The 25,836-nt window shown below is 36.5% G+C and overlaps 2 protein-coding genes across 9 annotated transcripts in view; both read left to right on the top strand.

Moving 5' to 3' along the window:
• The window catches only part of LOC127430588 (calcium/calmodulin-dependent protein kinase kinase 2-like), a 38,880-nt gene extending 25,325 nt beyond the window's left edge, over nucleotides 1-13,555 (top strand). For 6 of the 8 annotated variants that reach the window (XM_051680454.1, XM_051680457.1, XM_051680453.1 and 3 more), the window contains 12 exons: nucleotides 316-352; nucleotides 491-512; nucleotides 608-696; nucleotides 1,402-1,601; nucleotides 1,694-1,747; nucleotides 4,607-4,680; nucleotides 4,772-4,859; nucleotides 5,782-5,913; nucleotides 6,048-6,148; nucleotides 9,074-9,124; nucleotides 9,609-9,629; nucleotides 10,546-13,555. In XM_051680454.1, coding sequence (XP_051536414.1) covers nucleotides 316-352; nucleotides 491-512; nucleotides 608-696; nucleotides 1,402-1,601; nucleotides 1,694-1,747; nucleotides 4,607-4,680; nucleotides 4,772-4,859; nucleotides 5,782-5,913; nucleotides 6,048-6,148; nucleotides 9,074-9,124; nucleotides 9,609-9,629; nucleotides 10,546-10,618 — 942 coding nt within the window. In that variant the 3' untranslated portion in view covers nucleotides 10,619-13,555. The remainder of the gene's footprint in view (nucleotides 1-315; nucleotides 353-490; nucleotides 513-607; nucleotides 697-1,401; nucleotides 1,602-1,693; nucleotides 1,748-4,606; nucleotides 4,681-4,771; nucleotides 4,860-5,781; nucleotides 5,914-6,047; nucleotides 6,149-9,073; nucleotides 9,125-9,608; nucleotides 9,630-10,545) is intronic. The other 2 variants (XM_051680460.1, XM_051680461.1) reach the window with 2 other exon arrangements.
• A 1,751-nt stretch (nucleotides 13,556-15,306) lies between these two features.
• Nucleotides 15,307-25,836, top strand: part of LOC127430604 (dual specificity testis-specific protein kinase 2-like) — a 31,230-nt gene continuing 20,700 nt past the window's right edge. The window contains exons 1-2 of the mRNA XM_051680493.1: nucleotides 15,307-15,469; nucleotides 16,158-16,222. Of these exons, the coding sequence (XP_051536453.1) occupies nucleotides 16,192-16,222 (31 nt within the window). The 5' untranslated portion in view covers nucleotides 15,307-15,469; nucleotides 16,158-16,191. The remainder of the gene's footprint in view (nucleotides 15,470-16,157; nucleotides 16,223-25,836) is intronic.

Raw genomic sequence — 25,836 nt, 5'->3', positions numbered from 1 at the left:
ATTGATTTATTAAATTAAATGCAACAATGTACGGAAGAAAGAATTTCTTTGTAAATTGTTCATAAAACCATTCTTATGTACATTTTCAAGTTCAATTCAATGCAATAATTTACATAAGAATTCGCTTACTAGCAAAAAATGTACAAAGAAATTAGTTATTTTCAAGTTTCACGAAGAAATCCCATTGAACTGTTGACTACACGTCCATCTCTCAAAGCCTTGTTTTAGTTAGCTTAAAATTAAATAAGGCATCTTTAACTAAAGTCGAAGCTCACTGGTTTCATTCCCTTTCTAAACAGATTTGTTTTTTTGTAGGTGCTGGATGATCCTAGTGAGGACCATCTGTACATGGGTAAGTCTAGCCAGATACTCATCCTCTTGGCAAATACCACACACATGCAAAATGTATTCTACCTTGAATACTGCATTTATGTGAAATCAGCTAAGCAATGCATAACAGCCTAACTCTGTTTCCTGTCTGTTTTCACAGTATTCGAGCTTGTTAAACAAGGGTAAGTAATCATGTTATTTCTGACTGTAGCGCCGCCCCATGCTGGGCTAGTGTCATTCTGCTAGAAAAACTGTCTCATATCCCATGTGTTTGCAGAGCAGTGATGGAAGTTCCTACTGATAAGCCCCTGGATGAGAACCAAGCACGCTTCTACTTCCAGGACTTGCTGAGAGGAATCGAATATTGTGAGTAGGGAAATTTAGCTTTGCTGTACAATCAATACTCAAGATTGATGTCTGAAGCATCCTGTGCTAGCACAACTCATAGAGAAATGGGCACTGTACCTTTTTTAATGGCTCATGCCTTTGGTTAGATGCTGGTTAGTCCTGTGTAGCCAGACTTTTGACTATTAGTATAAAGTCTGGACCCCATTGCACCTTTTTCTGGCTAGGAACTGCCCAGGAAGTGGCTGTCTGACATGTAAAGTGACAAACCTCAGTTTGTTTTGTACATGACATTTAGAGTGGATAAATGTGAAATTGTACACAACTCTAAGAGATTTACAGGTGTGCTTAAGAATATTTTGTTTACTTGCTACAAAGTGTCTCGAACAAATTTCAGTGAATTAATGCCATGAAACTTTGACAAGTCCTGCAACTAGTTCTTTCTTGGAAGCTCTCTTTATAAAAGTCTGAGAACTTGTAAAGGCAATTTGTTTCCCGGTGGACTGAATCATTTCTGTATACTCTGATTGCGAAATTGCGTAAAGCAATTTTAGTTTGGAGCTTTTGATATTAAAAAGCTCTTGCCATTTTTGTGTGCAACATGCATCAAACAGTCTGTGGGTGTGTCGTCTGAGGTTGAGACTTAGAGACATTTGCTCTCATCGACAGTCATCAGAATGCATTGACTTCCAATCAAAAGTGAGGATAACTTCTCCTCCTCAACAGTACATTACCAGAGAATCATTCATCGGGACATTAAGCCTTCCAACCTGCTCGTGGGAGAAGACGGCCACATTAAGATTGCTGACTTTGGGGTCAGTAACCAGTTTGAGGGAGCGGATGCCCTCCTGACCAGTACAGTGGGGACGCCAGCGTTTCTTGCCCCAGAGACCCTCTCAGAGACTCGGAAGAACTTCTCTGGCAAGGTCAAATGCTAAATTTTTTTGACTAGTTGCTAATACCAATAATTGCCAGTATTTGGTTTAGAGGTTAAATAATCTTCTTTACATTTTTGTAGGCTCTGGATGTGTGGGCAATGGGAGTCACCTTGTACTGTTTCATTTTCGGAGTGGTACGCAGCTGTTTTTCCTCAATGACCTTCTGATGAAATACATATTGTAAAGAGTAACCCAGCATTTAAGTCTCCAAAACCATGCAAGAATCGAGAAAAGTGTGTTATACATGAGATTCTTCCTGGGTCAGGAATTATGGGGGGCTTATGGCAAAAATGCCATCTAAAATGTCCTTATAATGAACTCTTCTGTTTTTTATATGTAACATCTGATGTAATTTTTAACTATTCTCTTCTAGGCATAGTTATTGTTAATATGACAAAAATATGAGTTGAAGTAGGGCTGGGCGATGAATCGAATTTTATTTTCAATTACGATTTTGGTTTCCAACGATTATGAAAACAAGATAATTGAGATAAACCGATTATTGTGCTGAACTCCGTTTCAAAATTAAACACCTCGGCATTGTATTGTTAAAGCATCCTTTATTAAAGTTCAAATAATAAGGAAGCGGGTTATGAAAATTAACTCAGAAACTGGCATTTCTCTGTGCGGTCAGCACCATGTCTATAAGTTGTGTGAAGTGACCGGGGAAGAGATTGAATCTTCTCCCGGCTGATACACAGTCTGGCATGGAGACGCTCGTTACTCATGCGCATTTGCTGCAGCTAGATTATAACGTGATGGCTCGCGATGTAGTGAATCATAATATAAGTGTCACATTCACTGAAGACGTTATCATGAAGAAAATCGGTGATACTCAGCTCTATTAAGAAGAGAAAGTTTGTTTTTGTGAGTTAAAGATGGATCGAAGTGAACATAAAGGTGAGAGAGTATAGTCTTAGTCCATTATAATATACACTGGAACAAAATACATTTTTGATTAGTCTTTTTTGGCTTGTTTTCCAAAATAATATCTAAAACTCCTTTAAAACAACGTACATTTACTTTAGGAGCTATACTGCAGAAGAAAAAATTTTTTTGGAGAATGTCGAATAAAATATTTAATTAGGGCTTGACATTAACACTTGTCCACTTGTCCGGGGCAAGTGGATTTTTGAAGGGGCAAGTGAAAGAGAATTTTACTTGCCTGACCGGAGAAGCAGACATTAAAATGTCAATAACGAAAAAAGAACTGGCTATATTTGTGATAGCCTAGGCCTGTGTCACTTATTAGAAAGTTCATATTTTTATTTTGCTGTTGAAAGTAACCCAGAGCACGTCATTTTATAATTCGCTAGCAATCTAGTAACAGCTGCATCTGTTTGATTGACAAGCGGCGTATGTGTGTGTGCTGAACATGCACGTGTTCCGAAAATGCTTGTGCTAATGTGCCTGAATGGTCAAATACATTTCAAAATTCCGCCAAAATGCTTGTCTTGGTGAGGTATTCATGTAAACACAGAGAGTGATGTCTAAAGTGAATGTAAACAGCGAGAAAAAAGCGGATTTGTATTCAAGTGTCGGACTTGTAAGTGTAAATGTAAGCTAATAGACCTGCTGCCGTCTAGTGTAGTGTGTCATTATGATAATCAAACAACCATAACAACAAAACGAGAAAACACTCACTGCCCTTGACTGGGTAACTTTAGTAGCTTTAAAAAGTATTGTGTTATAATCATATGATTATGAAGACCAGTAGTAGTTTTATGTTGCATTTCATTCTGAATGTTTACTTGAATTCTTGAAAGCCTACCTGTTAAAAACTTTTAAAGCTGTTAAACAAAGCACTGAATTTTCTTAATTTGCATTTTTGTTCTATTATTTTTAATATATCTCTATTCATTGCTGTTTTTTATTGTTATTTTATTACTGACTGTTTACTAATCTTGAATAATTACTTAAGAATTTGAAACCATTCTTCCATTATTAACATATTATTTAGTGTTATTATTTGTTGTGGTTTTGAAGCTGATATTGAGAATCGTCAAATTTCACTACCGACTACTGAAATTTTGGTATTGTGATAATGTATAGCCTTTATTGTACATGGTAGATCTTGTTGGAATAACATGATGAAAAAGTAGATCTCATTTCATAGAAGTGTGAGCACCCCTGCTGTAAATGATGGCAATGGAGGCGTTCCTTTATTTTGCTACCATACGTAACATAATATAATTATCATATAACAATAGCCTCCTCCCCTACCCAGTGCAGTTTACATTTCAAGTTCAAGGAAATCCACTGTTAAAAAGACAAGTTTTTTTTAAAAGTTGCATAAATGCATGAAGTTTCCAAAGTCATTGTGTAATCCTGTTAAATAATCATGATCTCAATATTAACCAAAATAATCATGATTATGAATTTTGCCATAATTGAGCATATTATAATTGTTAATAGATAAAATATTCTCAGTCAAATTATTCACATAGAATACTATGTACATGATATTGGTATGGTATATTTTCTTACAATAAGATTCCATTTGTTAACATTAGTTAACAACAAAAGTTAACAGAACTAACAATGAACAATATTTTTACAGCATTTATTTATTTATGTTAACTTCCACAAATGATAATACATTTTTAAAATCAAAAGTTGCATTTGTTCACATTAGTTAATGCACTATGAACTAACATGAACTAACAATGAACAATTGTATTTTTATTAACTAACATTAACAATGATAAAAAAAAAACATAATATATTGTTAATTGTTTGTTCATGATACTTAATGGATTAACTAATGTTAACGAATGGAACCTTATTGTAAGTGTTATCATGTTCTTAATGTTAATGTTCACAAAATATGCCCTCATAAAAGTATAAAATGCACCAGTAAATCAAATCTAGGGGGCAATTACTGCCCATTGATGAAAAAGTTAATTTCTGACACTGGATTCTTCTGAGGGATGTAGCCTTTGACTTTATTGTCCATCTGTTATTATGTCTGTATTCATTGTTGACACCCACAGTGTCCGTTTATGGATGAGCGTATTTTGAGTCTTCATCAAAAGATCAAGACACAGCCAGTGGAGCTTCCAGAGAAGTGAGTATGTCACATGAGATTAAAAGAGCTTTCCTACCCCACCGTTCTCTCATGGTTCTGATAGTGTTTGTCTTTTTGTTGTTTTGAACAGTGCGGACATATCAGATGACTTGAAGGACCTTCTTTTTAAAATGTTGGACAAGAACCCTGAATCCAGAATTACCGTGCCACAAATCAAGGTCAGAGTGACTGTTTTTTCACTACTACAAGTTTAAAATTCATTAAAGTTGAGTGTGTTATTTAAGTGCCAATAGCATCACCAATCGAAATTGCAAAAATAATTATTGTTTTCAAACAGGATTCCTGAACACTCCTCCCATTTGCCATTGGCCAAACCAACGGATAGTCCCGCCCCAAACTCATGCCATTGGTTGAGCCAATTTTGCCATGTCGGGTTGTTTGAAGTATAGATCTTTGCTGAACAATAATGGGCATTTCTCAATCTGTGGGCGTTTTCAATGCAGGATGTGTTTTTCAACAATCCAATGAAATTAGGGAATCTCAGTGTAGTAATCAGCAGCCGTTTTCAAACCCGGATGGCCATTTCTGAACTATCCAATGAAGGTAAGGAACTTTAATGTAGTAGGCAAATCATTTAAAGCAGTTGGAAAATGCCCATCCCGGTTTGAAAATGCCCACTGATTGGAAAACGCCCATTTTTGTTCTGTAGAGATACAAGTCTTGGCTGTTTGGGAATGCTAAAGCAAATAGGACAATGATTTGAAAGCGCTACAGTGTTTTCTGGGGAATCAGCCTATGAATGGCTTACTTATAGTTACCTATGCCTATTAAGATGGAATAGTAGAAATTATTTTAACATCAGAAAAATATACACATCACCTTTAAGTTTACTGTTTATTACTAGGTTTTGGCAGTACATACATTTTTGAAACCATATTTTTGTTCCTAGTAGTCCTTATTTTTTATAATCTTTGATTATCCTTTTACTGAAATTGGATAAAAAATATAATCCTTGGCTATTCTTGAAAGGTGATTTCAAAGCATTTCCTATGTAAATAAAGGGCACTCCAAACAGCCTAGCCTGAGGCTTGAGTTAATGATAATGATATCAAAGCAGGAATTTTTCCATTGTTGTTGTAGGTGCACCCATGGGTGACACGGCACGGAGCTGAGCCCCTCCCTCCTGAGGACGATAATTGCTGTAGCCTGATCGAAGTGACTGAAGAGGAGGTGGAAAACTCAGTCAAGCACATCCCCAGCCTTGCCACAGTGGTGAGTCCATCGGCCCCTAGGGAACCATTTAGAGAACACTAATTCTGTTTTAATGGATACACAGAACCTATTCAATGCTAATAACCTTATCAAATGTTGTTGGTGACTTAATTTCTTTTTTCTCTCTCTTACAGATCTTGGTAAGGACTATGTTGCGGAAGCGTTCTTTTGGAAACCCGTTTGATTGGGGCCGCAGGGAAGACAGGAGTCCCGCCACACCACGACACGTCCTTTCGTAAGTGTTTTCATTAGGGAAAGGCTATAACTGGAACAGACTTCTTGAACATAGGCTTGGACCTCTGCAGTGGTTACAGTAGTCCTAGAGAATCTAAAATGGTTTGTCTTGCTGGTTTGCCAGTAGTTTGATAGGACCTACAACCCCAATTCCAAAAACGTTGGGACACTATGAAAAATGCTAGTAAAAACAAAAAGTAGTGATTTCTAAATTATGTTCACCCTTTGCTAAATTGAAAACACTACAAATACACTTTATTTGATGTTTTACCATGTGATTTTCATTTAAAAAAAATTTAATGTACAGTCATTTCAAATCAGATGATTGCAACACGCTCCAAAAAAGTTGAGACGGGCAGTTTAAGACTAATAACAATTTGACGAGTTAAAATAACAAGGCAATGTGAAACGAGATGTTAAACAGGTGAGGCAGTCGTGTCATAGTATATAAGGAGCCTCCAAAAACAGCCTAGTCCTTCAAGAGCAAGGATCGTTTGAGACTTGTCAATTTGCTAACAGATGCTTCAGCATATAATCCAGCACTTTGAGAACAATGTTCCTCAAAGACAAATTGGAAGGATTTTGGGCATTTCACCCTCTACAGTGCACAATATAGTTAAAAGATTAAAGGAATCTGGTCAAAGTTTGGTGCGTAAAGGGCAAGACGAAAACCACTTCTGAATGCACATGATCTCTGATCCCTCAGACATCACTGTCTTAAAAAACATCACTCATCTGTAATAGAGATCATGAACATGGGCTTGGGAATACTTTTGTTAGTAAACCTTTGTTAGTCAACACCATTCACCGCTGCATCCACAGATGCAAGTTAAAACTTTACTATGCAAAGCAGAAGCCATACATCAACACTGTCCAGAAGCGCTGCCGACTTCTCTGGGCTCGGTCTCATCTTAGATGGAAAGTAGAACAGTGGAACCGTGTTTTTTGGTCCAATGAGTCCAAATTTCAAATAGTTTTGGAAAAACAAAGCTGTTGTGTTATCCGGGCCAAAGGGGAAAAGGACCATCCAAGCTGTTATCAGCGTCAGGTCCAAAAGCCAGTGTCTGTACGGGCCAGGGGTGTGTCAGTGCCCATGGCATGGGTAACTCACACATCTGTGAGGGCACCATTAATGCAGACAGATATGTAAAACTTTTGGAGCAGCATATACTGCCATCCAGCACTGTCTTTTCCAGTGACGTCCCGGCATTTTCAGCAGGACAACCAAACCACATACTGGCTGAATAAGAAGAGAGTGCGGGTGCTAGATTGGCCTGCCTGCAGTCCTGACCATCTTCAATTGAGAATGTGTGACGTACAATTGTGCAGCTAAAGACCTGCATAATGGATGAATAGGGGAAATTCCACTTTTTAACCTAACAAGCTTGTGTATTCAGTGCCTAAATGCTTAATAAGTGTTATTAGAAGAAATGGTGATGTTTCACAGTGGTAAACACTCAACTGTCCCAACTTTTTTGGAGTGTGTTGCAATCATATGATTTGAAATTACTGTACATTAAAAAAAAAAAAAAACAAAAAAAAAAAAACAATGAAATTCACAAGGTGATATATTATCATATAATGTGTAGTTGGAGTGCTTTCAATATAGCAAAGGGTGAATATAATTTACAAATCACTCCTTTTTGTTTTTATTGTCATTTTGCATAGTGTCCCAACTTTTTTGGACTTAGGGTTATACTATAATAGTATTATTGTCTTGCTGTAACACAATAATAATTGCACATTATAAATCATAAAGGAATATTCTGGGTTAAGCAGAACTTGGTCTCTAGCTTGCTATCAATTTCCACAGAAAATCATTCTAAAAATATATATTCATAAAGGAATATTTCGGGTTCAGTACAAGTTAAGCCAGTCGACAGCATTTGTGGCATAGTGCTGATAACCACAAACATTTTTATTTTGACCTGTCCCTCCTTTTCTTTAAAAGAAGCAAAAATCTGGGTTACAGTGTCTCATTTACAATGGAAGTGAAAGGGTCCAATCGGTTAATGTTAAAATAGTCACTGTTCTAAAAGTTTAGTCACAAGACGTAAACAAAATGTGTGTTAACGTGATAAAAACACGTTTCTGTGTAAAGTTATATCCCATTTTTTGTGGTAATCAACATTATGCCACAAATGCTGTCGATTGAGTTTAACTTGTATTGAACCCGGAATACCCGTTTACAGAAATGCACTTACAGTATAAGCTTAGTAGGCCAACATTCCAGAGGGTTTAGATATACAAATATATATATTTGAGAAATGTTTTTTTATTTGAGCTGTGTATTTCGAGGTGAGACAACTTTTCTAGGTTGGTGAACCTCTGTTTATGTGTTGCAAATTAAATTCCTATGGGTGGAGTTTGCTGCATGTGCACAGTGCTTTACGGTGTTGTGGCAAATCCAAAATCCTACCCCCTTTATACCTCTAAATGATTCCATTGACTGAAATAACTTTTTTATATATACAGTATATTTTGTTAGATGCCTATTAATAAATCCTAAAAATATAGCTTGTTGGTCTTTGTAGTCTTCACTATCAAAGCACCTCAATTAATGTTCTTTAAATGATATAACACAAATCACCTTTTGTACAGATAACTAAAGCTACAACCAGTCAAATGTAACATTTTTTTTTGTGCTTTCATTTAGTTTATGGTATTTAGATAAAACATTCAGTAGGTTTGCTAGTTTTCCATTGTAACATTTGTACCTTTTTTGCACGTTTTTAAAAACTGAGGGACGAGTCTAAAACTATTTTCTGTGTTAATTGATAGCATATTTGAGATGCATTTAATCCAGAAAATTTCTTTAAGACCTTTGATTAGTCCAGTAAGCTCTTGTGTTTTAAGGAATATTGTTAGCCTTATTTTCTAGAGAAGCTCAGAATTCTCACGTATCCACATTTCTCCTGCCCTCTAGAAAAGGGAGAGCAGGGAGTTTGAAATACTGCCACAATCACAGTACCCAAAGGTAAAGCTCTGCTAGCCTGTTAGTGCTCCACCTATGTCCTATTCACTTTCCTTCACCTGTATTATATGTAGGAGATATGTTTATGCCATATTGAATGATCTGCACATAAGATGAATGGCGTGGTGTTTTTTAGCATGCTGTTTAGATCAAATGAGTGAACATCCACATGGCTTAGACTAGAGAATAAACTTTTCCAATCTAATAAACAGCACATAAAGTATTCTATGCATGTTATATCTAAAATATTGATAAATTCCCTCCTCAAAACCCTCTTGTATGTACAGTATTTAGCTATAAAAACTACTAGGGCTGGGCGATATATAAAATATTTACAATATGTTTATTAGATTTTACTGGAGATATAAACTTTAACACTGTGAATATCATGACTTTTAATGTGCTTATTTGGCCATTAGGTTTCGAAGTGACTATGCCATTGTAAAAAGAAATAGGTGTTTTAATAGCTTCTCTTAAACTTTTACAGGAAAAAATGCTGTCAGATTTGGTAAGTTTAATTCATTTCCATGAATTTGTTCAAACTGTCCATTTCAATGAATTGATTTAACATTGACTCGATTGAATCGCAAAAAATTTTGCCGGACATCTTAATTAATTTTAGTAAAAATATATGCAGGTAAACATGGCTGTTTATTACTGTGTATTGTTGGTGCATATAAATGAAAATGATTAAATATTATTGTTCCTTTTGTTAATTTAGTGGAAAACAGTGTGGAAACATTCCTATTTGTTACTGTTTTAGCTCCTATCATTGAATATTATGAATAATTTTGAGCTTCAAAATATCTCTCTTAGAAGTTATTTCAGAGCAAAGAAATAAATATTGAGAACTATAGCGAATATCATCAAAAGATATTTCGCCCAGCTCTACAAACTACCCTTTAATAATTAACCCTTAGTACATGAAGGATTGATATTTTGCATGTTATATTTTAACAGATAAAACAATCAGAACTGTTCATGTATTTCCTGTAAATTCATGAGCAGTCCAGGATGATAGTTGCATGCTACTCATGCATAATACCAGCAACTTCCTCCCAATGCTAATAAAAGGAGGGGAGCAGCCTGCTTTGCTGTCCAGTCTTTTGCCTGAACATGGTCATTTTTATGAGGAGTTCCTCCCAAACTGATTGGTTTGCCAATCTGGGTGAAATTGCATGCAGCGCCGCAGTTCCAGCCCCTGGGTAACCCATCGCAAAGACATGGCAGTCAGTCGCTCTCATGTGCCTCCCTCCGATCTGAGCATATGACTTATGCAATGCCATGTTCTTCCCATCCGGCTCCCTCGCACTGAATTAATTAACAGTTCTAGCCCAACTTAACAACAGTCTGGATTTCCGTAGACAGGTTGACACGCCTGCAAAGTGCGGTTATTTTAAAACACACATTTGTCTGTTTCCTAGGAAACAAGAGAGCGAGGAAGGCATGCGGAGCATGGACCTGCCCTTCGTGGGCGAGGATGAAGTTCTTTCCTGATTCTTGTTGTGGGTGTCTTGCTCGCAATTCTGCGATGGCGAGTGGTTGTCGCCCGGGAAATGCACCAGGATGGGGCTTGGTATGGCTTCCGGAAGGCCAGGATATGGACCTGGGGTTGGGGCATGGACACAATGAAGAAGCCTTGCTTTTTTCTGGGTTGTTGATGTGATGGGTGCCCACCCACTCCATGCATGCATTTGTACAGTCCACAGCAGCATGCACTGTATCTGTCCGCCCAGGTCTCTGCTGTCTCTCAGGACCTGTTTTTTGTGTGTATGTTTGTGTGTATGTGAGTGTGTTTCTACTTCTCTCCTGCATGGAGACTCTGCTTTACTTCTCTACTTCAGCTAGGGGGTGCCACTGCAGTGGACCGAAGGCCAAACAGACAATAACGTACATTTTTAAAAGATTTCTTAGATTTATCCTTCACTCATTAATAAGAGAGACTGGCTACTTAATAGCGGTTTCCACAGACACTTCCAGGTTTCCATATTGATTTGAAAAGTAATAAAAATGTTGATTGTAAAATCTTTCAAATATTAAAGCAGTCAGACCTTTATCAATATTGCTCTACAAAGCAAAACGCACTAACTACGGCAACACTGAAACCTAGAAAAATGGCTGCAAAGTTTTTCGATTGTCCAGCCAAATGTGGATTTTAAAATAGTCTCACTCTGTTTTTTCTGAATCTGAATCATTTTGAACCTTAGTGTGGGCAACTGGTTGTTTCTTTACCGGGATGGGGGTGTGAGAAGTTTCCAGGGCGGGGCACAAGGAGACCCGGTCATGCTAAGACACTAGATTTCGATATAACTTTTTTTGACAGAATGTGTAGTGTGTATTGTGTTCTGTATTTTGCTTTTGCAGTGCATGATAATTAATTTTAAGGTTTGTTAAAAAAAATAATTACATATATAAAATAGGTCAAACTTGCAATTAGGAAATGTCATATATAGTAAAGGGACAATTCAGGATGAAATATTTGTATGAGAGTGTGTTTCTATATCAAATCACAGAGCTTTGTGTTTGTTTTCTAATGTCTGCGCTGTAGATAGTGGACAGGACCAAACCTCGAAACTATCTAAAGTTGTTGTTTTTTTTAAAAAACTGCACAGCCCAAATCCAAGAGAAATGGGAATTATGGTCATAACATGTTTTCATATTTTTGAATAGTAGGTTAATAAAGGCACAACTAACCTTTAGGGAATGCCAAAAAAAGGCATTGTGTCAGTTTATCTCCTTGTATGTAACGTGACCCTTTTAATCATGAAAGTGACTGTCTTTTACTGTAATTTCACTTCCTCTCCTTGTAGAATAACCAGAGTGCCATGTAGTAGTGCATTTCAAACTTGGTCATGAGCAGAGTGAATTAGTTATTAGCATTTATTAACATTTCTATATCAGATGCATACTCTTAAGTTATTGAGGGAATACAATTACTTAATGCAATCTATGCATGACTTTTCACTTAAGGAATCAATGTTTGTTAATCAATCTGTTTTGACACAAATGTATGCCTTACGTTTTCATACTCATAACTGTAGCATAGATCATCAGTACATGTGTAGAGTTTTTCAGTACGATAGAATTGGAGATAAAGTAGAATTGGAGATGAATTTAGATAAGCTGCTCTAGACAGTGTAGAAATTAAGGTAGTAACTTGCTTAATCTCAGTTTTAAAGTTAGCAAAAATAGTCCAAAGCCCTGTTGAGATTTTCTCAATGTGCACTACATTCATGTAACTTGTTTTTTCTAGAATTGTTTGTTTGCTGTAACTGTACTTCAAAAAAAAAAAAAAAAAAAGCAAAAAAAAAAAAAATGAGTGATGGTGCTTTTCCACCACAGGATTCTCTTTTTGACACATGAAATTTATAATGTAGATGCTTCCATGTATCAAGGGAGTGAGTCCTTCTGCACAAGTAGGTTGAATGTATGTTGATGGTTTACTGTGTAACTACAGTCAAGTCTTTCCTTTTGTTTTTATCCACTGCTTTCTTTTTTCTGCATGTTAAGCTCCTATGTATTTTACAGTAAATTTGTGTGCTTTGTTTCTTTTTTTAGTTTTATTTACATTTTTTGTGTGGGTACTATTACTATGCATAAGAAATCTACCTTTGTGGTGCAGTTCTGGACTGTGTCAGTCAGTAGGTCCATTGTGTTTGTTCTATTGGATGTTGATGATTGAAAATCAAAGGAATTGACTTAAATAAGCATGATAACCTGAAGTTGGTTACACAATATCAGTATATGTAAGTGGAGATTTTAACGATTTGCTGAGAAGATTTCGATGACTTTTAACTAATATATTAAGGGGAAGCACCATTCCCCCTTTTGAGTAAATATTTATTGAGATTAATTGAAAATATGAAAATATATGGAGATTTATCTTTGCACAATATGGAGCAAAATGTAAATGACAGTGTTTCCATGTAAAGCATGTTTATTGAAACCTTTATATGAAGGATGAGGCCTCATGACCATGTCTTCTTCTTTTGTTAACAAATCATAACGAAGAACAAAGTTCACCTGCTGAAAACAAAGCAAGCATTTTTCTGTTTTCCATGCAACGACTTTCTCAAGGACTGACCTTACATGCATTGAATAGATTGACTGCTGAGGTGTATAGTGAAGGGAATGCTGTACTGTATATTTATAACCTCTAAATATCTTTCTCCACTGTATCTGCCCAGTTATTCTTGAAGGGCTAGGATAAATGTTTGCGTCCAGATCACACAAACTATTGCGTTTTGAGCACTGTTGAGAGGGCTGTGTACAGAGATGTTATGTAGATGCATGCCATCACTGTCACTTGATCTCACGCAGCACGTTTGTTTCTTAAGCATGTTTGAGCTCTTTACAGCATCCTCTGATCCCATTGCTGAGCATTCTATATATTGTATCCAGTTGATTATTTGAATAAATTAAAGCTGCATTTAATTTTGTTTTATCTGTATTTATTTTATGATTAAAATTACTATAATATTATTGTTTTGACATGATTAAGATGCTCTGAAGTCTATTAGCTGTTACAGTAGGACAATGATTTTCTTAATATTTATTATGTAATTAAAAAAAATACATATATATATATATATATATATATATATATATATATATATATATTTCTGTTGCCTTTCACACACATTTATGTTTATACAAGTATGAAGTGCCAGGTTGTCTTATATAATAATAATAATAATAATAATAATAATAATAATAATGAGGGAATAAACAGTATTCCTTCTATCAGTCTTGAGGTGTGGGATTTTAAAATTCCTACCAATTTGATTAATGTACCACGAGAGGGCGTCAGAGAACAGTTCTCTTATGGAGTTGGTCAACTTATTGGTCTACGGAAGCCCTGAACCGCAAGGTGAAAAAAATTAAATAAAATTGTGTCTCAGTTCCTTCCTGAGCCTAAGTCTTACATTTTTTCTGTCTTCCTACAATTTTTTTTTCTCTCTTCAAAATTTTTTTTCTCTCTTCAAAATATAAATGGTCACGACACCCACGGCCTTAACATTACCAGATGCACCCCTAACACTTCAAAAGGACAGACATAATAATAATTTCCCCATGTTTCCCGTTTTCCTCAATACATTCCTTCGCTTCCACCATGTAACACTGAGCAAACGGCATAGATGGTTTAGAAAGACCAACAATTTCAAACAAAAAAATAACTCCAGTTGTTACACGACAACGAATGCCATATCAAACATATGTAACCTGATTTTGTCTTGATTAAGGTTTGCAAACCCTTAAATAAATAATAAATGTATTATTTAGCTATATAGCAACAGAGACAGCATTAAAAGCATAAGATTACATGTTTACTGATAGTGGCACCTGGTGGCCAAGGTTGGTACCGCATGCATTTTTTTGAAGAGAGAAAAAAAATGTGAAGAGAGAAAAAAATATTTTGAAGAGAAGGAAAAACAATTGGAAGAGAGAAAAAAAAATTTTGAAGAGAGAAAAACTAATTTTGCAGAGAGAAAAAAAATTTAGAAAGAGAGAAAAAAATTTAAGACTTAGGCTTAGGAAGGAACTGAGACACTATTTGTAATTTTTTTTTTTTTCACTGTAGTTTTTTTTTTTTCATCTTGCGGTTCAGGGCTTCCGTATTGGTCAAATGGTATACACAATTTTTTGTTTTACCTCTATTTAAATGTTTATATATATATATATATATATATATATATATATATATATATATATATATATATATATATATATATATATATATAATTCTCAGTATCAGGTTAAAGCACAAAATAAAATATATTGGCATTATTACATACACACGTTGGTGCGGCTATCCTTATGAGGGCTCTCCATAGACATAATGATTTTTATACTGTACAAACTATAGAATCTATTCCCTAACCCTACCCCTTAACCTAACCCTCACAAAAACTTCCTGCATTTTTACATTTTCAAAAAAACATATTTTAGTATGTTTTTTAAGCGATTTGAATTATGGAGACGCTAGAAATATCCTCATAAACCACATCTATAGTATAATACCCTTGTAATTACCAGTTTGTAACCTACATTGTGGTGGCGCCACAAGTGTGCAGCCTACGCCCATTGGTCTGTGCCGTTCTCATGCGCAAATATGAAGCACCTATGATCTGCATGAAGATCGAAGCTCGCAGGTTTCCAGGGTGACTGGTCTGCGCGCGTTCTGTGCGTGTGTATAGTACTGTAGAACGCAGTAACGCGCACTCTACCACGCGTCTCGCTGTGACGGAGAGCCTTCTCTTCAGCTGTGGATACATACTTTGATGTATTAATATCAACATCAGCATCTAAGGCACATTATCGCACAAAGGTGCAGAGACAGGTGGTTTGGTAAGTACTGACTTGCCGTTCATTTATTTAACCCATAGCTTTTTCATCTGTTTGAGATGCTATTCCAGAACCTGCAGTTTTACTTAACATTTAGCTAACTATATGGTGTTTTACTTATTGATAACTAATAATAAAAACTCAACCGATAGCAATTATTTATATTTTCATATTTAGATAACTGATGCAGGATATACTTAGACTATGCTAAATACACATTTAATTCCGTTTTAGCCTACATTTTAGAGTATTTCATTTATTTATTTGCATTTAAGGTCTTTCTGTTCTATTTATTCTATTCAGTTTTCAGTTGTGTTCCATATTAGTTTAACTTTCTTTTGCAAAGTAAAACTTTCAGAGCACATGAACAGCCAGTAAGGAGGATGAACATTAAGTGGACTGTCGTCAAGCAAGTCTAGCTAAGAATAGTTGTTCACCACTGTTGCTTCATTCACTATCTTTTAATTGAATTACAGACATCAGATTTAGCTTTACAAAAAAAAAAAAAAAAAGAAAAGAAAGATCGGCCAAAGTGTAAAGAGATAAAAAATAAAATAAAATGCCACCAAGACATTAAACACTTTATCTCACCGAGCATGTGTTTTATAAATGTATTATACATTACTGCCTCCCTTGATGTTATTTTCATGGTTGGTTGTTTCATTGTATTCTTGTGTGGTCTCTCCTAGAGGCAGTCACAGGAAATTGACCTTCACCATCTCATAATGCATATGAACAGCCTGTTGTACCGATGGAGTAAGTCATTATAATTATACTGTTTAAAATGCATCTATTCATCTATGCTATTTTGCCAGAAACCATTTGCAGCACATATGGTAGAATAAGCTGCCATAAATGCATGAGTCTATAGTCCACATATGTGGTCTGTCGGGGCCTCAGGTATTTTATTTGGTCTGAGAGGGTTAAGGACCCTCTAAAAGCCTGAGTTAAAATTAGTTGCTAGTAGGGTCAGACATGGGTATTGCATTGCAGCAGATGCCATACATCCGAAATGTACTGCTGTTTGCAAATATTCTGGAAACTTTAGAACACATGAAGATGAAGACAGATACTGTTAGGCAGCCTGCCAATCAATTCTTTATTTTTAATTCTTAAAAACTCTAATGTTTGATTTATTTATCCTCTCTTATTCATAAAGATGTTTTTATTGTGGAAGGTTAGGCACTTTGTTTTCCAGATTACGTAGGTGTGAAGAGTTGTTGAGAGGTCAGAGAGTACAAGTGTGGAAATGTAGGTGATAAAATTATATTTATATCTGTTGAGGTAACAGACTGCAGGGTGTCTTCCAGCGCTGTCAGTTTAGCACAAACACACATAGTGTAGGGGATTGTGACAGTATAAAAATTTGCACAGGGTATCACGTATAGGAGACACCCTCTTTTAATGTATGTAGTCAACGTTTACACTGATTTCAATGTATGCACCAAAAATATTTTGATGTTTGTGGTGAAAGAAGAGTGACATGATCAGGTGTTTCATAGTGTTACTATGTATATCATGAATTTTAGCACATCTGGATCAATGTGTTCAACAATTTTGCATCCATCAGTGCTGTTTTTCAAATGTGCACTAGACGTTTTGTGCCATTTCTTACTGTATTTTTAGCTTCTCGCCATGTTTTTGGCACAGTGTCAAGTTAAAAGAAATTGGGCTGCACGATTATGATTATGACGATTATGAGTTTATATATGTGCATTATCCTAATTATGTCAGTATTCGTTTCATTGTAAGCTCCGGGTGAGTGCAAATGTTGATTTTTATTGTTTTTGTTTTATTTTTTATTAATGCTTATTGTTTATTTCATTTTTTCCCTTAAAGAAAAGCATTGTTTGATGAAGTTGTAACGATGCTGCTGGTACTGGCAATGATGAAGACGATGACAATGAATTGAAGAACCCAAGTGCAATTTATTACAAACGTGAAATCCCAAAAACGTAAATCCAAACATGAACAAAACATAAACATGGACTTGACTTGACTTAGTATGACACGTTACCAAACTCAACCAAAGTTACATTCAACAACTACAATACTTGACGAAGCACAATGGGAAAACATGAAGGCTTAAATACGTGGACACGGGAGAACACATGACAAAGATAACCAATGAACAAACAAGACACGTGAACATGGAGGGAAAACATGAAATCACATGACAAGGGAACCACATGACATGAAACAGGAACTAGAAATAAACTTTTCAAAATAAAAGACATGAAAAACATGAATTAACAAAATACACATGACAGAAGTAAGCTCATTTTGAAACCCTTCTTGGTAACATTTGAGAATAAAAAAAATAATAAAAAAAATCTTAAGTGGCATACTTGTTATTTTTAACTTGCATTTTAATTTACAAGTAATCAGTTATTAGTTGTTTTGTGGGTTAGTGTACTCGACTAAGAAATTACGCCCATCCCTTATTACAATACTTTTTTTGTGGGGCAACCGTATGACATATTCATTATGTTGGCTACACAACCAAAACAATCTTTGTATTGGTTTCTTGAATTGCTTTATTGCATGAAAAACAAAAGTGTTATTCAATTTTTTAATACACAGAATGTGAGCAACACAACAATACTAGGTTGTCGTTAATAGACTAATTTAAAGACCTCTAATTTGCTATTGCATTCATGCACACAACGGACCAAATAATATGTTATAAATAAAATGTTGACACTATGGAATAACCTAAATAGAATGATGTAATTAACACATTCTACAATTGTTAACTGCAGCAGCTTTGTATCTCAAATGTTTTTTCAATTAATTGTGCTGCACTAAAAAGAACTTTTAAAAATGGGTTCTGTTCTTTTTGTCGTGCTGCGCCTAGCTTTTTTTAACGTAAGAATGCATTCAGTCCCTAAAACATCTGTTTTTTTACAGCCTTTCTAATCATTGCCAAACCATTTAACCAAACTAGAGAACTACAAAGATGTGTTTTAAGCATCTCAGACCTGATGTCAATGACTTTTTGACCAGTCTATAATGGCATCAAAGAAAAACTACATGGAACATTTGGTACCTCAACACAGAGCCCTATGCAGAGCAACACAATATAGCCAATCACAAAGCATCTTATAATCATGAATGATTTGAACAGGATGTCCACAAAACATCCAACTTGGCAGCAGGCCATTGGGGGCTTGATCAGTGTTGCCAATTGCCATACTTTCACCCTCAATCCATCAGTTAAAATTGGGAGATGTTGCTCACTGGAATTACTGTCTATTTGTAATGAAGGGTCTCAATCAAAGGTCAGAGGTCATTTATTTAGGCTGCCCTGTCTTAACAAAGAGAACAAGGGCTTTGATTCATTAGGGGCTTATGACAGTGAGTTAGCGCATTGCAGTAGGTCAACACTGTGGCACGCAGCTTACTAATGAACTGTGGCTGTAGCTAATCTGTTTTTCATGATGTAATCAGGATGCAGATTTCCTCTGCTGAAAATCAAAAGTCTTTTTCCCTCTAGCTGCATGGCTCGTTTTGTATGTTATGGGATGAAGCCGGTAAGCCCCCAAAGAAAACAATTTGGTGTGAGTTGCCTGTGTTGGCAGGTAGAGCCATACACGTGCAGTTGGAGAACATGAATCCTTACCGGAACAACGGTAAAGAGTCTTGTTTCCACTGGTTTCAGTGTCCTTGCTGGACAGCATTTGATTTGCCAAGCATTAACAGGGAGGTCAAGTGGAAGCTTTTGGTTGTAATTAGGATGCTTGATTTCTGGAATTTTGACCTTTACAAGTTGGGTCATCATTCTTTTTTTTTTTTTTTTTTTTGATAGAATGATATATTGGCCAGGCCGATATTTGTCCACTTTGCATTTATCGGCATGTTCACTTGGCCGATTAACAGAAGTGTTATTAACTTTTCCTTGGGAAAAGTTCCTAAATCTACCAGTTGATTTGCCAATGGATAGTAAAACAGTTTTAGTGAATTTGAGTAAAAATAGCATAAAATAAGTGTTTGTTTTTTTCACTTCAGAAATTTTGTATACATCAAATGTATATCTGCATTTATATCAGCCATCCTGCTCTAAATATCGGTACTGGTATTCGCCATTAAAAACCCATATTGGTCGACCACTAGTTTTGTATTCTCTATTCAAGGGTTTATTCGGTGTGTCTTTGCTCTTGATGTGTTGATTTATATTAGTGGTTGATCTACTGTATATGTTTTCTTTTTTTATTGGTAATGCCAATATCGATATGCAGAGAGCTGGGTGGCCTATCGCCAGTATAATGCTGATAGGCCTATATGGTAGAATAGAATTTAATGATTGCAAATTAGGTGTACACAAAATTTACATGAACACAAAAAAAAAAATAAACTCATAATTTAAAAAATATTTGAAAATGAAATTGTACAATATCCATTGACAAAGTTGGATAGATTTCTGCAATAAGCAGAATAAAAGCTATTGTTAATTTGCCAATTGGGTACAGTTATCGGCTGATGCAGATAATCTCAAAATGGCCAAAAATTGGCCGATGTATCGGTCTATCACTCACTACATTTAATCATTTAGTAGAAGCTTTTTTTCAAAGTGACTTACAAATACTGTAAGGAAAAACACAAGCAATTTATCATATAGGAGCCAACAATATTAGCAGAGCCACAAATTGAAGGAGTAAATAAGTAGTGTGTATCTGCAGAAAATTTTACAGGAACAGGAGGTGCCTTTATGTATGAATATAGATATATTTATACTATCAGTGATTTTTGGTATGGTAGAACCTGAAGATATGTGCATTCTTACGTTGAATGCCTCAGAATTTTCATAAAGTGTGGAATCTGTTGTAATTGTGCCAGATTTTCTTGATATGGAAAGTATATCTTATTAGAACCCACATAGCCTAATTTTGTGTGTCTGAGTTTGTACACAACTTGACCTCTCTGACTTCACCTTACCAACTTTTTCCGGCTCTCTATGTCCTGTAGGGTGACTCCTTCACCCTGCTGTCTTAAAGTAAACTGATAACCTGTGAATATTTACAGCAGACATCTGCTTGTTGTAAAACAAACAGGTCCCGGGCCCCACGCTGTTCTGCCATTAATTGATACTTACACTTGACATCATTCCAAGTCAAACAACAAGTCAGACAATAGATTTCAGGAATGAGAAAAGTTGTTTCTACAGTTCTTTTGCGGTCATGTCTGTAAACCTTGTCCTGTGAAACTCATTCTTCTCTGAAGAATTCACAGTTGCTGTAGGACAAATAAAAACGTGCAAGATTTTTTGAGAGAGTGACTGAGTGAAGGAGATAGATTTGTTTGCAACAGAAATACTGTTTCAAAAACATGTTGATTTGTTGAACATATGTGTGTTTTCACTTTTCAGACAAAAACACACATAAAAACATAGAACACTAACCAAAAGTACCTAAAAGTTAAATTACCATGTGTTTTTTTTTTTGTTTTGTTTTTTTGTGATTCCGCACACCCAGCCCCTAATTAGGCTGATGAAGCCCGAGAGGGATAAAGGCGACCGGAGATGGCAGTGCGACAGACAGAGAGTTACGGGCAGCTGCCCGACACCTGTGTGTGTGTCTTTTAAATCACTATAATGAAAGACAGGTGTTAGAGACAATTATGAGCCAGGTGACGAGCCTTACCGCTCTCCCTCTCCCACAGACCAACACATGGCCCCGCCCTCCACCCTGCCACATTCCTCCCGGGTTTCGGCACCAGTGTAACACTTTCAGTGGAAAGGAGGAGGCGAGAACCGGCTTGGTAATATAAATAATAGTTTAATTATAAACTGAACCAAAAGACAGACACACAGGTGTCAGGCAGCTGCCCGTAACTCTCTCTCTCTGTCGCACTGCCGTCTCCGGTCGCCTTTATCCCTCTCGGGCATCATCAGCCTAATTAGGGGCCGGGCGTGCGGCATCACAACCCGACCCTGCCCTACGCCCTGCCACATACATGTACATGTATATTACAATTTTTGAGGGGCAGATACTATGGTAATACCATGGTAGCACCTTGTAAACCTTGAAACACCATGTAAATACCATGATACTGTATAAATATAATATTCATTAAGTACATTTGTGGGTAACCAACAAACAATGTCCATGAGCTTTTTTTTTTTTTTTTTTTTTTTTTTTCACATTTCAATTTCAAATGTTTTATTTAAAATGTATATATATATATATATATATATATATATATATATATATATATATATATATATATGTGTGTGTGTGTGTTAAAAAAGTGTATATTTTATATGCCATCACAGTTTCTGTTTATTTTTTGCAATGCAATTAAATAGTCCTGTGGTGTGACATTTTTAAAAGTACAAATTGTCCATGTAGTTCCTCAAATATAATGAGGTTATGTAAAAACTGTATGTGTAATGTAAAAGAATAATTAGAAAAATGTTGTTTAAAAGTTTTAGATGACACTGCTGTCACTGTTACACATGTCAACTACCCTTTTATCAAAGTACTGTGGTATTAACATCTAATACCACTACAGTACTTTTTTGTAAGGGAAATGGATGCCAATCTTCATTTGGGACAAACTTCTTTCCATTGCATATTATTTTGATTATTTTTATATAAATGTTTCTGAGCTCCTTTGCAGTCTGGTTTGGTTTTCATTAGCTGTCTTGATATTGCACCAGCATTAAATGGTTAGGGGGCATTTCTGAACGTAAGTGTGACTGAATACTGACTCTGGATATGTAAATTATGTATCAGCTGTCTTGATTACCTTTAATGACTGAGACCTGCTTAACCTACAGTATGCATGCCTTCAGAGTTATTATGGGCCATATCAAAGGGAAGCAAAGCATTTAATACAGATTTCCACAGCTTTTGGCTGTAAACACCATCTGTGAGAAGACACAGTATTCTAATATAATATTAAGCTTTGGGATGAATGGAGCCAAACTGTAATAGTTTGAAGCATGATTCTCTGACTTTGTAATAATATTCTGTATCTTCTTCCTATTCCTTCTGTCTTGTTTTCACTCATTCTGTCTCATTCATATGCTTCTGAGCTCACTTTATAGAAAGTGGAGGGGAAATGACCCAGTGGCCTTTTCTTGCCACACGGATTGAAAGAAACTCAATAGATACTCAAAGGAGAGCATTGAGCACATTGAGTACTTGCCTTGCACTGAATTATTTACCACAGGTGGTGTAGAAATGGCCTGTTTTAACCCTTCTGCTGTGTAACAGCATGTGCTGGCACATGTTTTGTGGTTTCTTTTTTAGTTCTGTGGAAAAAGAATCTAGACTTTGAAAATGACATGAATACCACAGTGAAACCTACCTGGATGGCTACCATACGTGATGCTCATTTTGCACTAAATTACTCCCAAATTTTTCCCATGCCCACAAAGTTTGCTTTGTATCAGACCCTTTAACTGCATTTTGTTAGTGGATGCAGTGTTTGAAATAGGGGGTGGGACTGTGGGGGATTGGCTTAGAGGGGGCTGAGGCACCCCTAGTTAACTCTAAATTCAGGCCATTATTATATGTGTTATATTTGTATATAGCACGGGAGAAGTGAATTGGATTTTTATTAGGAATGCCAACTTTTCACCATGCCAATATGACCAGGGGGCAAGGTGGATGGGGTCCCCTTGAGTGTTTCGGCACTAAAATAAGGGGTAATAGGCTTTATCTGAGCTAAAATATGTGACAACCAAATATGTGACAGTTGGCAACCCTATATACTATACATTTTGCGAAGATAAATTAATGGGACTTAGTTTTAATTTTTTTGCATAAATCGCATAGCACTCTGTACACCGCATTCACACTGAACATGTTTTTGCGTCTGTTTTTTGCATTTTTGCATCTTTTGTGTCTATTTTTCCATAGTTTTTCTATGTAAACGAGCTAGACGAATGTCTTTGACCGTTGCGCTGCATCCCTGTTTTTTACAGTATCTCGCACATGAGCGGCTTGTTTTTTAGACCGTGTGTCATGCTAAAAGGAGCTTAAACTTTTAAAAACGCGTCTCGAAACAGCTTTTTTGTTTTGTGCAAAAAATGTGTTCGGTCTTATTGGCCTCTAAGAAATTCTCTCCTCCAAATATTGGGACCCACCAAGCCCCTGGTAGCTTGAAGTGGGGCCAAGGTAAAGGTGTTATTCATCTGTGGGCCATTTCAGTAGGAGTGCTTTGTGTGCACATGTTCGTGCGATCGTCCCTAAAAGATAAAGACTAATTGAGTAATATATTTCTTTCACCCCCCCATCCAAACCCCGCCCCCAAGTTAGATCAAACAAGTGCTTTGCGTCATTCTACATCTGAATCCATTCAATACAATCACCCCAAAGACCGTGTTTGTTCTCATTCCATGTCTCATTAACATACCCACAGAGACTGAAAGAGACACCTTGCCTTGCCAAAACACCGCAGTGTAGCTCAAACACCATGTCAGTTGAGAACCTGAGCACCTTCATTCACCATTGTCATTTTGCATGTGAGACAGGTGAGGTATGTCTGGCGAAGCAGGTTTTAGGTGTCACACATAATGACAGTGACATGCATCCTGGAACATTAAAGATGGTGTTAAGAGTCAGGGCATCCATGTGCGTGCGTGTGCATGGGTTTGTACGTGATCTTAAACAGTATCAAATATCAGCCAGTTATGCATTGGCATAAGACACTTTCTCTTATCATACAGGATTTACAAGCTTTTTATCTTATCTACAGTGTCCTGTTGTATCTGCTGTGATGGTTGGATGACCTATCTATCTTTGCATGCTGTTTACTTAAGATAATTGTGCTCTAATGCTCTCTTTAGATAATAAGAGATTTATCAGGTTAAGCTTCAATCAGAATCTTGGCCCTGGTGGATCTTATTACATCTCAGGTATACATAACTTTACCAGTCAAAAGTTTGACATACTGTACTTGACTGAATTTATGCTGCTCACGATCTTAAAAACCATTTGATCTGTCTTGTGCTTAAGGCTGAGATTTTGATAAAAAATAATTGTTAGACAAGGAATAGGAGTCAACAAGTTTCCAGCATACATGGGAACGCCAATATAGTTTAAAAAGCATCCCAGGTGGCACCTAATATCTTTGGCTGAGAGAATGCCCAGAGTGTGCAGAGCTGTAATCTAGGCAAAGTTTGGCTACTTGGAAGAAGCTAAAATATAAGATAGCTGCAACCTAGTCTCATAGAATGAACGTTAGTATAACTACATTTTTGCAAACAGACTTTAGACCTGCCATGTTCTACATTTCGTCGCAGTTTCCAACAACAACTGTGCATTATATTCACTTTCATACAAATCATGATTGCGGCTGATTATGACTTTATAAACGTATTTTTCACACTATTACTCACATATTGCCATGTTATGATTTTAAAACACTTTTAATATAACACATCATTTAAAAAAAACTATACATTATAATGATTGTATTACATACCCACCTACATTTACACACTTATTCCAATGTGATTAGCTTGCGCGGTAGCTCACCTGATAGTGTTGGATTTTGAACCCGGAAGACCACAGTTTGAGACCAGTCTAGCACGCAAGCTGACACATGAAAAGAAAGTTTCATAGAAGCGATACAAAATGACGTGGTTGCTCCAGAGAATGTGCTTTTCTATTGGTTAGGTTTAGGTGTTGGTTTAGGGTTAGGATGTCTGTTTTGTTCACCTCTCATTTGCTTTAGATCACTATTGGTTTAGGTTTCATTTAAAGTTTTAGGTTAGGGAGGTATGTTTTACTCAAAATCTCCATCTAATATTTATCTTAAAAATCTCGTCTGGGGGCCTGGGTAGCTCAGTGGTAAAGACGCTGGCTACCACCCCTGGAGTTCGCTAGTTCGAATCCCAGGGCATGCTGAGTGACTCCAGCCAGGTCTCCTAAGCAACCAAATTGGCCCGGTTGCTAGGGAGGGTAGAGTCACATGGGGTAACCTCCTCGTGGTCGCTATAATGTGGTTTGTTCTCGGTGGGGCGCATGGTGAATTGAGCGTGGTTGCCGCGGTGAATGGCGTGAAGCCTCCACACGCACTATGTCTCCGTGGCAACGCACTCAACAAGCCACGTGACAAGATGCGCGGGTTGACTGTCTCAGACGCGGAGGCAACTGGGATTCGTCCTCCGCCACCCGGACTGAGGCGATTCACTATGCGACCACGAGGACTTAGAGCGCATCGGGAATTGGGCATTCCAAATTGGGAGAAAAAGGGGAAAAATCCAAAAAGAAAAAAAAAAAAAAAAAATCTCGTCTGATTACGACACCATTACTCTTGCTTTTGGTGCTCCCCGCAGGACATTTCACTGGGAAACCACAGCGAAATGTGTAATATGGCATGTAATTTGTTTGCAAAAATGTTACCACAGTCACGTAATA

This window comes from Myxocyprinus asiaticus, chromosome 40 (genome assembly GCF_019703515.2).
Source record: "Myxocyprinus asiaticus isolate MX2 ecotype Aquarium Trade chromosome 40, UBuf_Myxa_2, whole genome shotgun sequence".
NCBI classification, from domain to species: Eukaryota; Metazoa; Chordata; class Actinopteri; order Cypriniformes; family Catostomidae; genus Myxocyprinus; species Myxocyprinus asiaticus.
This window is presented reverse-complemented; position numbering and strand designations above follow the sequence as displayed.